The 17391-nt window shown below is 38.3% G+C and overlaps 1 protein-coding gene across 1 annotated transcript; it reads left to right on the top strand.

Annotated features, from left to right (window-relative positions):
- The first annotated feature begins 8763 nt into the window (after positions 1–8763).
- On the top strand, positions 8764–14714 carry rgs18 (regulator of G protein signaling 18). The gene is made up of 5 exons (XM_020651749.3): positions 8764–8990; positions 9387–9491; positions 9696–9757; positions 10302–10468; positions 12419–14714. The coding sequence occupies exons 1-5, from the start codon at positions 8869–8871 to the stop codon at positions 12671–12673; spliced, it is 711 nt and encodes a 236-aa protein (XP_020507405.1). The 5' UTR covers positions 8764–8868; the 3' UTR covers positions 12674–14714.
- The last annotated feature ends 2677 nt before the right edge of the window (positions 14715–17391 follow it).

Here is a 17391-nt window from a genome sequence, read left to right as displayed (position 1 = left end):
CATGTTATAGAAGAATATATAGACCACATGTATGTGATTTGTGACATTTACTCACCTGTTAATAACAGGGAAATAATGAGACAAAGCAACGTAGTGTGTTTCCTATCCTCGCTTCTTCTAGTCTGAAGACGAGGGCTGCCGAGCACACTAAGCTGTCTCACCTGGAGGTTACGCCTCCTTGTGGCACAAATTGGAACCACACTCTAAATTACATTTTACACAAAATAACAGAACTAATGCTCCCAATTACACATTTACATATTGAAATATACACAATACACAAAAATAAATCACATAACGTGAACACACATTTCTGTGTGTCACACGGGCGCTGATGGACTAGTGGTTAGGTGGCGCCCCATGTACAGAGGCTGTAGTCCTGGAAGCGTGCGGCCTGTAGTCCGGACAGTGGATCCTTTCCCACTTGTCATTCCCCACTCCCTGATTTATTTGGTCTTTTGTCTTTTGGATGAAAATTAAATCTTACAAAAATGTAAGAGAGATGTTAGTTAGTTTTTCAAATCCAGACTCTAGCTGTTCCTGAATGGAATCTGTTTGTGTTACTATTATAGAATACAACTTTTAAAGCTATCATTTTTCACGTCAAGTGAGGGGATCTATCATATTTTCAACTTCTGTTAACAAAATAAAAGTTTTTACTGCGGGCCCTGCTCTCAAAATAAAGCTGTGTCTACTAATTCAACTTCATTACAGGGATCAAAAGATCATCAGTGACAAATTCTGACATGTGAACTTCTATTATCATCTTATTTATGTACATTTTCTAGGACAAAAGAGGTGAATCATGTCATGTTATCGCTATGTTCATTTTTACAAAAAGAGAAGAAAAATCCAGGGAATAACCTGTCTAGTAAAAGTAGACTTCCTCTCTCATATTTATACCAATATAACAAAATGCTCATTTACTGTAAGTGACCAGCCTATCTCTCTCTATCATGATATCAGCTGATGCTGTAAAGCCCAACTACTGACTATATACATATACATATATATATTAAAGAGAAAGCCACAGCACAAGTTCTTTTATCTAACGTGTATCTTTGGTAAAACAGTCTCAACACCTTCTCACATTATGTCCTCATGAGTCTTTTCCCGAATCAAAGACATTTCACATGAAACCAGAGCAAAACATTTGGTTCTTTCCTGTTTAACATTAAACCTTCACATCATGCTGTGAGATGACAGTTTGCATAAAAATGTAACGCGACTTTCATCTGCTGAGGAAGGACCTGTGTGACTCACTGACGGGGAAATGATGTCACCGTTTAGCACCCATGTGGCTGCTGTGTTCAGTCTCTGCTGTCTGGTTCTCACACATCAGCTAAAAGAGAAGCTCATTTCCTGGAAGCTCTACACCTTCTTATAAAGATAAAGGAGGGAGATCCCATGTCTTGTTGCAGAACTATGAACCAGTAAAACCATCAAAACAAACATAGATTTAACCCTTCAATGTACCTTTTCATTCTAACAAGCCTCCACACTTTACGAAAGCTTTCACATTAATTTGTCGGCTCTATGTTGGAAAATGAAATTTTTTGTTGTATCAAACATCTTATGGAACAAGACATGCTACAATTCTTAGCTCAGGAAACATTGGTACAGTTGACTGTTTTGGATATTATTTAAAATTGTAAAAATGTTTTGTGGTTTGTATGTAACTCATTCTATGTAATGTCCTGTCTTAAACACACAATGTGGGCACAGAAGTGTTTTTATTACCCTCGATCTTTTTGTTCAGCTATCATGTCAGTAAATATGTAAAAGATCGTCACCTCTTAATTTGTTTGCCCAGCTGGTAAGATTGTAAATTTGCTCCTGGACTGAGGACAAAAGAAATCTATTTTGTGAAACCCTTTTTTTTCTCAGAGCTTTTTGGGTTTCTATTGTAAAAGCATATTAATCTTATGAACAGGCAGCATATTGGATTTGCCTATTATGAAGCTACAGTTGTTTTGATGTAAGTAAAAAATTAAGCATCCAGCCTTATGGGTAACTTTTTTTTTTTACATAAATATCAATAAGTTGGCAGAAAGTTCACTCCTACAGTTATTGATGTGGCATGTTATAAAGACGTAGAAGATAGCCTGTAATATAGATAATATTTTCAGTTCTTCTTCATTTAAGCTACTGCAAATGGATAAGTAAAGATTACTATTACTAAAACCTGACCTAAGTAACCCTCTTCTATTGTATTATTGTAAAATGCAGATTACAATGATGATCTAACTTATTGTGATTGGTCTTATTTATCCACTGCCTCCATGATACATTAGCTCCATTACATGGGGGCTGCTAATGGAGCCAAGGAAAGTTTCCTGAGCGGCTGATGTGAATAAACCCCAGGCCTTATTGACTGCCTATATGTCCATTTAATTGCCCTCATGTTTGAGAAAAGACTGACCCATCCATGCACATCAGGTTTCGTATTATATGATGCTTTTTCCTTTGCATTCATTGCATAAGAAACCCATCCACCCAGTAGGAGCCATTAGTGCAGCAACACCATCTGTTCAACTGCAGGCCTAAAGCTGGGAAGCACAACAACTGGTTGTTCAACCTGGTGTGCTTCAAATGTTCTTTCAAATAACAGACAGGCAATAAACATGACTGTACCAAAAGTGAATTTTAGGATGGATCGGATCTGAAATTTTCAATCTAGTTGACTGTACAGACACTAATGTTTATCCCGCAAGATAAGCATCTCACAGGTCTGCTTTTTCCACAAGACACCCCCTTAAGAACTGTGTATAATAGCATACACTTTATGGAGTAGATGTAAGGATTTAAATGGCTACAACCTGTGTTGCCGATATGGGATCCAACTCTCCACGCTCGCCAATGACCAACATCACAGGGACATTAACCATGGCCCCATGTCTGCTGAATTGTAAGAATCTGACAGGACATCAGTTTCATTCTTGACTCAACATAGACAGAAATCTTTGAAATCATGTTTTTTTGCCTGCACCATCAAATAATGTCAAGGGTATTTTTAATATGGTTAATATTGTCCCAGTTTTGTAGCTCTACATTAACCTACAGATAACCCCAACCCTAACTCTAATGCTTGTAAATAGATTGTGAGATTAACTAACAGACTAGTGCAGCATTGGCAGTAATGCGGGCGTTGTACCTCACCATTGTGGTGAAGAGGAAGCTGAGCCTGAAGGCAAAGCTTTCAATTTCCCAGTCGAACCCTCACCTATGGTTATGAGCTTTGGGTAGTGACTGAAAGAATTAGATTGCGGATACAAGCAGCCAATATGAGTTTCCTCCAAAGGGTTGCTGAGCTCAGTCATGGAGTTAAGGAGAGGAGCTCAGCCCCCCGTAGGGAGCATGGAATCGAGCAGCTTCTCCCTTCACTGGAAAGAAGCCAGTGTAGGTGGTTCAGGCATCTGATTAGGATGCCTCCTGGATGTTTCCCTTTGGAGGTCATATGGGCACATCCAAGGAGACCTGGGCTAGAGCTTGCTGTAGAGATTATATACTGTATAAATATATATATATGTATTACTCTGACTTGGCCTTGGACAGGAGAAATAAATGGAATGGATGAATTGATGGATGTGTGTATGTATGTACGAATGGTTCACTAACACCACACATTAAGTTTTATAACTACCATCTATTCGAGCACACCTTGTTTGATCCATACTCCTTTGATTTTTCTTTCATCCCTTGCCCCTCCACTTTGCTTCATGTCTGAACACAGGAACCACTGGGGCCTCCATACTGAGAGCATTGAAGAGACAGCTGCTCCACTCAGAGTCTGGACCGTAATGATTTCCTCATGTTGTCCTGGCACCCCCAGCTGAGAGTGGTCCATCATCTTTCTCCCACATCCCCGCACCTTGATTGCAAATTCTTTCCCCACCCTTCATCCATCCATCCTTTAGTCACTCTCATACTACTTCACAAACTCTCCCAAACCAACTACAGGTTGGTTTTACTCAAAAGTCACTGTACTATCATACCAACACTTCATGATCCTAAAATCAAATACACCTGTTCCATCTGCTTAACACGTCATTTTTGGTCAAATCACCGCAATTCTGCAAGTAATTGTGGTCCAAAACATCTTGCATGGGATAATGAGTCTAAGGGCAGGGAGGCTGAAATACACTTTCATTGATAAAACTTTTCTTATTTCTTCTTTATGATTAAAGATTGTTCAAGTGAATAGCATAATGTTAATATCAAGGGCAGAAGCTCACAGTAACTCCAAGCTGAAGCAGTATTTTTAATAAGACTGAAGATAAAAGAAAGTTCTTCAGTTAGTTCGTCCTTCCTGGTTTGACACGCTCTACTCTCCTGGGAAAGTTGAAGGCTTTATCGATGTCCGGTCCCTTCAGGGCACCCAAATGTCTTTCTCAGTGTAACAGTTTCTGTCCCATTTTCAGATAAAAGCAATCCAACTCAGGCATATTGTTGATTTAAATGTAGCTACAGAGGATGGTTAATATTTTTCATAATGAGCTTACAACATGTTAAGTAACCCTTTTATTCAAACAAGCCTGATTTGACCCAATATTGTTTCAGTTAATGTTTAAATGTGTCTCCTTTTGGCTGTAGCAAACAGTTGTTTCATTGAAATCGTCTCAACCCTCATTTATCTTCTAAACCCCATTTTTTATCTTGTCCAGCACCAAAGTCTGACTTCAGCAGAAACCTGCTCCTCTTTACATCAGTCCAGAAGCACTCATTATTAGTCTGCATCTGGGAGACAGAGGTGAGAAAGAGAGAAAGTGAAGTGGTGTTTCTAACTGCACAGAAGACACTTTGAAAGAAAAAAGAAAAGAAACAGACAAAAGGCTGCTGAACATCAGCAGAGTATTAGGTTGGGTTGCTGGATAGAGTAAAATCCTCTTAAAACACTATCCATCCACTCATCCCTAACCTTTCACATTAAGTCCTTCTCAAATACCAGCCGAGTTAATTTGGCTGTGTGTTGATGAAGGCTACTAAGGCTACGTTAAGTTCTTGAGTTTATAAAATAAATTCTCACAGAGTTCAGTGTTGGTTCCAAACATCAAAGCATGCTCAAATGCTGTCAGCAACCATTGCTGTAAGAAAACTATATGAATGTTTATTCACTTTACATAATGTTCACTCATTTCACAATATTGGAAACAATTACATATTGAGACTATTCAGAAAAGCATTTCAGCGCCAGACGCCCTTTTGAATGTGCTGGACATTAGCCCTTTTCCACTTGCATTGCACTGCACTCCTGAGAATTTCCAAATATGATCAGGGTAAGCTGCATGTGTGAATGTAAGAGGACATGTTTTTTCCCTGCCAGCCTCCTATAAAAATATCTGCAAGAAGTCAGGATGAGCTGATGTGTGAACACAGGAGGAAAATCAATCAATGGAAGTGGGGTTGCTGATGTTTACAATCCAATATCATATATTGCACATGATCCTTGTAGTCAATCTCCTCACAAGAGAGAGAATCTTTCTGGTATGGTGTGATGGACTTCCAACAAAAGTTGTATAGCATTTAACACAACTCTAGTATGGCCATAGACTGTATTTAACCTGATGTAGTCTCAGTGACAAACACTGAGGAGGCCTTATCAAGCCCAACATTGGCATTAGCCAATGTTGTGCTTAAAGGCTTTAATATGCCTTTTTTTTTTTGATCCAGTAGATGTCGCCCTTGAGCCCCAGCATGAAACCAAAACAACTTGCGCTGTATTGTTGTGTTAGCATGCTAATGCTAGAGATCTTTATTATGCTCATATCTTCACACTGCATGTAAATTTACCTGAAATGACCGTGATCTAGAAATGCTTACGTGACATTCAATTAAGCAGTGAGTACAGTATGTTATTCTTCTTTTCTCTAGTCCCTCAATTAAACAACTTTTATATGCGAGGGTCCCGTCAATGTAAACAAACTGAAGATAGGACTCGGAAAGCATCACAGACAGTGGGACTCGGGTGTTACACACATTGTAGACAGTCATGACTCACAGAGTTATTTTCAGAGGATATACTTGATTTCTATTACATTTAAGTGTGAAAAATCGCAGGCCTCCTGGCAAACAGCAACAACCTGTCAACTGTGAATAACATGTCAACCACGCAAAATTATCCATAAGTCTTAGCCTTTATTATCGAAACAGATGGGTTATTAAAAGAAAAATAAGCCCCTCACAGTGTGTGTATACGAATACAGAAATGGGCTGTTAAGAAAAAAAAACTTTTCTTAATAGGCTGCTAAGCTTTAATTCTGCTTTATTGGTATCTTAACATGGGTGTTAATGGAGCTTCCTCAGCTTTAGTAGGAGGAGTAGACACTCATGGAACTGAACTTTTTTTGCACTTCGTTTATTTATGGTTTCCTGTGTGTGCGTGTGTGTGTTTGTGTGCATGTATAAATGTGTTTTTTTCTTAAGTAAGTAAGTTCGCGATAAAAACCACAACTACCACTCCTAATAATAACATTCATAGTCATCATCATAATAACCAACTTACTGTATTTCTAAAGACAAATGAGCAGCTGAACTTGGCAGACTAGACGGGCAAGAACAGATGTTTACAGACGGGAAGTAACATCATCCGTGCTTCCCTCTTTGCCCCCGTAAGCACTTTACAGTTCCAACTACTTCACTTCCCCTTTCACCAAACAACATGCAAAACACACTCTATAAAGACATCTTTACAATATTACCATACCCACAGATGAACAGTTTTGTATACTGTTGCCCTAATACAGGAACAACAGATGAAGACGGTCATGCACAAATGAAACTAACCAAAGATGTTATTTCATGTAAGTGTGACTGCTCTGCATTGATATTTTTATAGCTCAGTTCAGTGACACTTCAGACTGTTTGACTTGAGCTTAATGTCTTTAGACAACTCTTTTTTTTTGTTTCTTTTTATATCTTTAACACAAATGTTGATGTTTGGAGAACACCAGCATGTGACCTGGTGCTGGTGAAATAGTTACAAAATTCTCAGGGTGAATGGTAATATTACTTCAAAATAATCAAATGACATCATCCTAATCTTTTGTGCCCAGCTGGGAGAACCTCCTTGGCCGGGGCTGTGTATTGATTATTATGGTTCTCTCATCTGGTATGTTGACAAGAAGCAAATACATACAGGGAAGTGAAATGATGCTGTTTAATGTTTAGTGATTCAGCAGTTGGCTGTTCACCTGAAGGGAAAGGACACTGCAGCTGCACTTTGTCTGCTCACTGAGCTGCTGCACACACACATTTAACACTGAAAATCTGTCTTTTTAAATCAATGTGTTTTCTTTAATGGGAGTATGGAGAAACCCTTATTTAGCCTTGAGTTAGGAAGGGTATGCCACATGACACACACACACACACACAAGACTTTCCATTATACTGTTGGACTCTTTGAGGAACATAGACTACTGGACTGTTTGTGCTGTCTCTGCTAGTACCTTAGCTACAGCCAGGCTAGCTTCAACTAGCGTGTGCCTGGACTGTGAGTGTGTGAGGGTCCAAAACTTACTTCCACTAAATTCTTTACACAATCTTTCCACTACACCCTCTCCTTGTCTATTTACTATCCCATTTATTCTCTTTTATGTTCCTCTCCTGCCTTCCTGTTCAACTTGTATGAGCCTACTCAAAAGGTAGAGGGCGCTGTTTTTATACTCTTCTCATTTTTAACATCAGAACAGTACACTTCAATACTTAAAACTTCTAATCGTTATTAGTTATGTTAGTGATCACATTCATAAGCACATTCAATGATTTACAAACTTTTACACACCAGTAGCCGATATTCAACCAGAGACAGCAACCATCTTTATGCTTATGATACAGTGACTGATTATGTTCCCTTCTTACGTTTAAGAAGCAACATTAACAACACAATTCAGCCCAAACATTTCAAGAATGTTTGCTGACCTGTGGGTAGATTGAGGCTACCGTATTTGTACATCAGTATCACAGTGTGGCTTGTTGAAAACACCAGCAAGCGGAGAAGTCCAGTCGCTGACTGTTAGCATAGCCACTTAGCATAGCCACTGTCTGAACACTCAGAACGGTTTTATCTTCCTTTGTTTGTATAGGTTGGTAAACTCAGGGGTTGTCTTTGGATGCTTTATTCATTTTTCCATTCATTGTCTGAACAATTAAAAATTAAATAAATAATAAAAAAAATCAGTTATCTTCCTTATAAGAAAGTTTGTCTCTCTCTCTAACAGATACATTTAAATGTGTCTATCTTCAACACACTAGTTTGCTTTCCACTGTCACAGTCAGGTTGTCTTTCTCCATTAAAGCTCTGATTTTCTGGAAGAGTAAAGCCTACACTCTGCGCATACACCTTTTATTATTTATTACATTTTATTCTTTCCATCTCAGCAGTGTTGTACCTTGCTGGTGGTGCAAGTTATCACAGAGTAAGCTCAAGGGTCTGCGGTTAAAGAAGAAATTGATCAACAACTTTTTCATGACTAATTCAGAAATCATCATCATATCATGTCATTGCACTAATCTACTTAAGTCCTTAGAAACATTGTTTTTTATGTTGCCAGTTTTTCTTTTAACAAATTAGTCCTTATAGTCAGGACAAGATGTTTAACCAAAATAACCTGATAAGTGAATGAGTGTAAGCCTTTTTCTTTTAAATTTCTAGTAAACAGTTGACAGGATGTTGAACACGGGGGATTTCTCTTGAACTGCTTCAGAAGCAACAAGAGGTTGCACCATTGCAGGAAGTAGCAAAAGATGTGGGAAATGAAATGCGAAGAGGCTTTATAAAAGACCTGATAGTTCATCGTGTGATGGGTTAAAAATTTGTCAGAGAGCTATTTGTGGCCTGCCGCTTTGCACACGAGAGAAAGACAGAACAGCATGGAGACGCTTCTTTTTCTATTTCCTCAATTCAACTACATGGCCCCAAAGGAGGAAGCAGGTTTCAAAATGTTCTGCCCTGAAGACTTGCAGGCACCAAAGATGAAGGACGATACAAGCAGGTTGGTGTGTGAACCTCAGTCATTTTTAAAAGCTTGTTATGTTTTTGAAAAGTTGTCATTTCATGGTATACTTTGGAGAACGTTATTTTAACCTAATACGGTATCTTTTATGAGCGTGACCGAAAGCAACCACAGCTTCCACTTTGTAAGACTGGTGACTTTTCAAAGCTGCTGTCCTCCATGAGTCACTGCAGTCTTTTTGTTAAATCACATGTCCATATGCGACTTGGCTGGTGTTTTATATTGTACCACAAAGATTTGTGTAACTTTTCATGTACACGGCTTTGGAGATGTGTCTATGACTTGGAATTCTCTGATAAGCTACTGGTTTTACGCCAAAGCTGCACGTACACCGTTTTTGAAAACTTGAAATATTTTCTTCTTGTGTGTTTCCAGACAGAAAGACAAGGAGAGGAAGAGCCGACTCAGCCTTTTTCTCACCAAGTCTGGCTCGCACGAAAATGTCAGTCCCAATAAAAAGACTAACACGACACCCAGCAAGTGAGGCAAAGTCCATTAATTTCATAAACAGGCAACTTTGTTTTTGACTGTATATTCATGACCAAACTCAGTCTCCAGCTTCTCTCCATGACTCAATGCACACGTCTACAAACACAACATCTCATGATAATCCACAACTTTCTCTGCTGCATCATTAGGAATGACCTGACCTCATCTCTGATTTATTTATTTTATTTTTTTCAGCATTTCACCAGAGGCAGCTCTGCAATGGAGCGACTCCTTTGAAGAACTGCTGAAGCACTCAGGTCAGTTTAACGCCTCAAAACTTAAAAAAAAAAAAATGTGTCGACAGTCTTGTTGCCAAATAGTTTTTCTTCTGCTGTCAAGTAATCTGGTCAAATGTGCCAGAGGCTGAATAGTTAATGGAGAGAAGTTGAAAGTTTCACTACAGCTTTAATGTTTGTTAGCAAAAGATAGTTGCACTGAAACTGGGCAACTTCCTCATCATGACATAAGTTGTACTTACTTAAGTGGCACAGTGAAACAAAGTAAACCACGGTGTGTGCTCATTGTGGAATACTTTATACCATGTACCTGTAGTCATGAAGATAGTACTGATGCAGAAGTGCATTTATTAAATTAGTTTTATTAAAAGTTTGTGAGTTAAATAAAAATGCAGTGGCTACATTTTTATGACTTTTAGAAGAGGAAGTTATGGATGGTGGATTCTTCCTTTGCACATACTGCTGCAATCAAAAGTGGGCACAGAAATTACAGATTGTTCAGCAATCCTGCTTTGTATAGTGTCCCTATTTAAACTATGTCTCTGTCTCTGTTTCTGTACTTTAGATGGGGTTGAAAACTTCTCTCAGTTCCTCAGGACAGAGTTCAGCGAGGAAAACATCGAGTTCTGGTTGGCCTGTGAAGAATACAAGACCATAGATTCTGAGACAAAGTTGCTGTCCAAAGCGAGATGTATTTATACAGTTTTTATTGATTCGGACGCCCCTAAAGAGGTACGTCAAGGCATACTTATTAATCAGAAACTGCACAGATGTAGATAGGCAAGAAAGAAAAGCTTCAAGGCTTAAACAATGTGTGCACTTGACCATGTTTTCCCTTATTGGTCATTGCATACTGCTGGAAGTTTCTAACATTTATGTCATTGTAATAAAAACCAAGAGTGGGTTCACTGTAAAGCTCTGCATAGCCATGAGCCTGCAGCAAGTTGACCTTTGTTAACAATTGTTAGGAACAGCAGCTTGGTCAGGTCATGCATGTATTGTGCTTCATGCATAGTTGCTTCATTCATAGTTGCTAAATGGGTCTGGTTATTTCTGTTGGATACAGAAGCGGTTTGAAATGTTTCCGTCTCCTTTGCGAGGATGATGCGACCACCATCCACAGAGCTTCCTGCCTATAGTACATCTGACCGTTAACAGTTTGTTGTTTGGTCTGAGGTTTCGATATTCCTCTGCAGAACTGCAGAGAGCATCACCCACTCACTGTCAGTCTCTGATGAATGTATATGTGAAAGACGTTTTAAAGTATGCTGCTCCAAATGTAAATGGATGTAATCTTCCACATAAATGGTGGCAGATTGAACAGTTCAATGCAGATGATTGTTTTCACAGCTTTATTCACTTTCATTGCTGTGAAGAGGCCTTGCAACTTATAGTCTTCTAAAGTATAATAATTGTTTCATGACAGCTTGGTATAACCAACATTGCACTTTTCAACATTTTTAAACAAACAACTCTTTCCAAGAGCAATAACCATAAAATGAACATTCATATCTGTGATGATATCCACACACACACTGATGTTTCATAGTGACAGTATGAGCTTTAGTATTACATTACCTCTCCCTTTAAAGTCTCAGTCTTATTAGGTCATAAATAACACAGATTTCAGCTTTGGTTCACCGTTAGTATATATCAAAGAATGCTCAGTTGTTGATTGTGTCCTTGAGGAAAAGAAGATCATCTTGAGCTGTTTGAGGAAAACACATTTCTCAGCATAAAAGCAGCTTATGTATCTTAACAGTCTGAAACAGTCTGAAATAGTATCTAAGTTTGATGTCACGTGCCTCTCATGGTTGATTCCAGTGTTTCCCCTTTCATATCGTAATTATCTGAGGTGTTGTCAATGCAACCTCTGTTCTGTTATCGTGCTGTTATAAATCTTATAAACAGATATCTGATAAGATATTTGTATCGGAACCTTTTCTTTTGTTGTTTGCAGTCTGAGTAGTCTTAATCGGGCTTATCTCGCATACAGGAAAAAGAAGAACATTAGAAGCAGAAGCAACTGGCCAAAATGCTGTCGTGGAACCCAGCAGATATCATCTGAATACCAAAAAGTTCTTTCTAATCTCTTATCAGCGTCTAAATAAGCTACCTGTAAAAGCTAGCTAGTCTCACATCTCCAATTGCTGGTTGAACTGTAAAAAATAGAATGAAAGAGGAAGCCTGGCCTGTAAATTTGTTACCTTGCTAACCAAAATAATGTCCTTAATTTTGGTGCTGTTGTTGGGTGAGGGTTGTTGCTGCTGTATAATTTCAATGATGAAATCGGAAACGGAATATGGCAAGAAGGAAGACCTCAGCTTGGCTCGTAAATGTCAGACATATACATTTCATTCTTAGAAAACCTTCGCTTACAACAGACAGTTGGCTCCAAACCAAATATACCTCTACAGCAATGAGATGTTTTACATAGATATGGTTACTGCTTCAACCTAAGAGAAGAGTTACTCTTAGATGGTAGACAGATTTAAATGGTTCATTCACAAAGTTACCAAAATGTATGAATTCATAAAAATTTGTACTTTCAGCTGTCAAAAACTAAATCCAAACACAACTCTTAGATGGTGCATCCCGATGAAGACAAAATACAACATTTCCCTTGTTTCCCATCTCTAAGTAACTGTGTTTCTTCATTCTTCCCAATTTCCTTTCTCTCAGGTCAACATTGACTACAACACCAAAATGGCCATCCAAAAGGACATAGCAAAGCCCACAAAGAGCTGTTTTGAAGCAGCCCAAACGAAAGTGTACAGCCTGATGAAAAAAGACTCCTACCCGAGGTTTCTCCAGTCTGACATTTATCTGCGCCTGACCAAGAAGAAAGGCCCCGGGGCCACCATGTTTCGCAGAAGGTCACGCTCCTGTGTATTCAACGAGAGAGGCGAGGCCACAACTGAACCTTCGGCCTGGTAGTCTAAGCGTAGCAGGCGTAGCAGCTTAAATAAAGTATAATCCATGTTTTGCAGCACAATTGTTGAAATGAACTGTGCGGTGCAGAAGCTAATTATCCACAATTTTGTGTCTGCAGAATGTTTTCATAACCACATGGGTCAGGAAGGTTTATCCCAAATACTTAGTACCATGACAACTTTACAACTTGAATTTTATTTTTTTTGCTTTCTTGCCAAAAGGTAGATTAGTCTCAAATGTGTATGGTATTCATGTTACTATTTCTTTTTTTGCCTTTGTCAGACAGGACAGTGGATAGAGTAGGAAACTAGGGACATAGAGAGTGGGGACACACATGTGGGAAAGGAGCCACAGGCCGACTTGAACCTAGGTCGCACTCTTGGAGGACCATAGCCTTCGTACATTGAGCGTGAATTAACCGCTAGGCCGTCTGGCCCCTTTAGATGGACTATTTCTTAGCTGTTGTGGTTACTTCCATTCCATGTTACTTACCTGATTGACTCAACAACACTCAACACTGCAGTTTAGCTGACTGCTTCCCCTTGTAAACACTCCATTTGCTAAGCCAGACAGTCAAACTACTGGCAGTGGTTGCTTTGGGGTCTTGGGTGCTTTTTGCACTGGCAGTCTGGTGACACATGCCCTTATGTACCATACAGAGAGTTGTCAATTATCGTTTATCTTACTGGTGAATAAAATTAGTTCCCAAGTTGTTTGGAGTTTTACTTCAAACACAGTCTTTTGGCTATTAAAATACATTTAAAGCTATACTAGTACTTATTGGGACATATGCTTTTTCATTTTGTTGGAAAGAGTTAAATAATCTAATGATTGTATGGTATACATTTTACTACAGCCAACTGATCATTAGCTTACCTTAGCATAACCTTAATAAACCAAATGGAGGAAACAGCTAGCAGGGCTTTGTTCCTGGGTCACAAATTGTGCTTCTAAACCTCCAGCACTGAGTTTAGTATAATGGTAATGTGTTGAATAATGACTAAGTAGAGTGTAGTAACTTCTTTGCCAGTTAACTACCTCACACTCAAACAACACTCAATTAGGTTTAACTAGCTGTTTCCCCTTGTTCCTTTATTGAATGATTATTTAAGATAACTGGCTATTGGCACTAGATTTACGGCTACCATTCCGAGAGTGGTATCAACTGTCAAAGTAGCGATTAAGCTAGTTTCAATGTAGTCCAATCATGCCTCTAACCAATATTGTACACATCTGAAATGTGGCTAACTATAAAAATAGAATTTAAAAAGGTTATACAGCCAGTACATCAGAACTATGTGGTTATCTGAAAATAATGGACACATTTTGGCCAATCAGAATTTGTCTTGCCTGTGGTCATGGTGTAAAAGTATAATGGAGCACTTGTGGAACAATCTATCCATTCTCTTTCTCAAAGACATTGTGCTGCGTGTGGATTAAACTCGTATTAATGCTGTTGTACCTTCTCAAATCTTCAATACTTGAATGACAGCAAGACAGTGTGACATAGAGTCTCAGCTGCTGCAGACAGTATTCAGCATGTCGATCAAGCAGTCACACTGTGTTCCCTCTTCTTACTTCAGACACAATATGCCTCAATAGCTTTGTCTTCAAGTCCAGCAATAGCACTTTTTATTGGACCACATTTAGACATTTAATATGGCGTACAAGGTAATTGGCCTTATCTAATTCAAATGGAATCATGATTTTATCGCTGTTGTTATCCCATTCCTTTCAGGCTATGTTGCAGTAAAAGCCTGCAACCCTGGTGACTGCAAAGCACTGAAACTTTTTTTCAAGCTATACAAACTTATACTATTTGTGTTATGGAAATATATATGTATTTATATATCATTTCCAAACACAGAAATGCATATATCTTATTTGAATACTAATATTAAATTAAATGAATTATGATTGCTGTTTTTTTCATTTCCTACCGTTCATTATATTTATGTCTTACTATGATCATATGTTTTGCTTTGCTGTTGTAAAATGTACACAACTGTGATATGCAGAAATAAACACTTCTTTATTAAAGCAATTTTAATGAAGCCTTTAGTGTCATTAATTAGTTTAAATGACCACATCTATACAAAACAAATGAAGCAATAATGTGTGCATATTACACTAGTGGGGTGAATGACGATTGTGTAGCTTCTTATTCCAATTCACTGAAAAATGAATAGACCTTATCAACTCCCAAGACTCTCACACAGAATTATTCATGTTACTGTATATGTATGCACAGGCTTTTCTTCTTTCAAAGACAAATACAAATCAATTCAAAGCTGTCTCTGATCCCATTTAGTTAGCCCCTGAACCTTTGGGTAGTTCTGCTGAATAAAGCAGCACATACATGTGCACAGCATAAAGCTGTTATTCACAAATATGCACACTGAGCTGGTTTGGCTCATTAACACAAATACTGGATACTTTCCAGGAGCCTTCAGAGGGATAAGGCCCACCTCATCCCAAATTACTATCACTTCACAAACCTGCATGGAATACCTTGCAGTTCACATTAATTATGCATCAGTGTAGAAGGCAGTGGCATGCATTTTCTGCAGTTTCTGCTGTCTTTCCTCACAAATAGTGGCAGAAGGAAGGGAAAGTGTAATGATGTGTTAACAAAGGTAGGAGCTCAGCCAGTCTGCCAAATTCATCAAAGCTTAAGATTAGTTGCCTGCTAAGAATTTGCTGGCAGATTTCTTGTTTCTTTCCCATTGGTATTTAAATGTGTGACTCAGTCTTTGAAAAATCCTCTTAAATGATCCATAAGTTAAAGACGTTTTTGCAAAACACCTTGTAGGGACACAAAACACTTGGAAAGCAGTTTCCAAATAGTTTGTCAAATAATGGATTATTTTAAATGCGGCTTATCTCAATTAAATGTGTTTCTTTCTTAAAGATTATTCAGTCTGTCAGTGGATTTTCACCGCATACAGCTATCCAGACATCATAGAAGCTTTTAACCAACTCCACGTGAGACAAATTTAGTCAAAGTTTGCTGACTTCCAGGCTCAGATATTAAGTTGTGAAAAGTTCCCCTTACAAATCGGTGTGGACTGGAAATATTTGATAGACCATAATTTAATTCAGGGTAACTGTAAACAAGCTGTGTTCAGTTTGAAAGGCTTAAGGTGAGACTTCATACCTTTAATTCAAAGTAGACATACTTCGACGTATTGTAGCGGAGAGAAAGATACAGCTGAAAGCCTGGCGGACAAATTTAAAGTGGCCACATGTTCATCAGTGAGTAGGCAGCAGGTGGATTATTTTAGGGCTGATCTGTGCAGACAGAAGACTTGCAGAGATAAAAACAATTCTGTGAGAAAGACTTTATATGTCAGCTATAGAGCTATTCAGGCTGGTGAAATCAAAGTTTCTAACTTTTTTGCTCAGCTATAACAGTCACTTCCAGCAGCTCATTGATTGTTAGAGATAGAGGAAAGAAAGTTCATCATAAGACAATATAAAATGCATCAGATGTCATCTACTAGGGCTCAGCAGATGCTTGTCTTAGAGTTCTTCTATCTTTGAGTTTGAGTATGGTTTGATTTATTATTTAAGAGCAATCTCAAGTTGCAAAAAAATAGGCTTGAAGGATGAAATCAGGTTGAAGGTCCCTTCAGGATTCTTCTCTTTGTTTTCATGATACAATTTGAGACACTTTGTAATAATTTAAAAAATAATGTTAACAGAAAACATTTCAGAGGTAAGGAATCTTGTTTAAATAGGTTTTAGGTTATATCAACACACTCTAGGTCTAGAGAAGCATGTCCCAATGAAAGGAACAACAGTGAAAAGAAACACACAAATTCAAAGGCGTCATTTACAGAGAAAGGTTGACACACAGTGTATAAGTAAAGCAAGAAAGGAGCACTTAGGAGGACAACAGTGCTACCCTGTGTGTGAAGAGAAAATTACACCTTGATAGTAGAGGATTAATGCTGTATCAAAAGCAGCACATTTATTGTAGGTGTAAGTATAAAAACAAATAAATTATATTTTTTTACATGTAAGAAGTCTTTTTTCTGAACTTGAACTATTAAGAAGAAGAAGAAAGAAGCTCACAAGAAAAGAAAGCGTCTTGAACACTCAAATATGACACTCTTCGATGCAGTCTTTGTAGGCTTACTGGCCGTGCCTTTTTTGAAAAACAAATTCCTGGACCTGGTGTGTCGGCACACATGCAAATAGGGGCTGCCTGGGTGTTTTCCATCACCTGCTGTGATTTACATTCTTGGTTTGTTTGGTGCCCAGCACATCTCCACTGGCGGTCAGGAAGGTCAAGACGAGATAAAATGCAAATGTATTAGGAGTCACTTTTTAACATGACCTGCATACAACGGACAGATGCGAAGGAGCTGATATAGGGATACGTATATGATCACATGACTGAGTGAAGCTATTCAGAAATATCTTTCTTGTTTTGAACTCCTTAAATCAATATAGATTGTTGTGTAGATTATTTTACAAGTTTAGGGAAAAAGCTACTTATTTATGTTTATTCATAATGTATAACTCAAGTCTCTATGTCAAATCTCCACAGGTTCTAGTTTAAGCTGTCTGACTTCACATTACTCTATTACTTATAAACAAATACTTACTAACTGGTAATGTTTCTATCCTTGTTCAGATTGTTCACGATATTTACGCCCTGCGACATCACAGGAGCGTAATGGGGGGGACGAAGTGATCCCACCACTGTGCCAGAG

The sequence above is a fragment of the Labrus bergylta genome, chromosome 4, assembly GCF_963930695.1.
Source record: "Labrus bergylta chromosome 4, fLabBer1.1, whole genome shotgun sequence".
Taxonomy (NCBI): Eukaryota; Metazoa; Chordata; class Actinopteri; order Labriformes; family Labridae; genus Labrus; species Labrus bergylta.
Note: the sequence above shows the minus strand (reverse complement) of the source record. Positions and strands in the feature narration are given on the sequence as shown.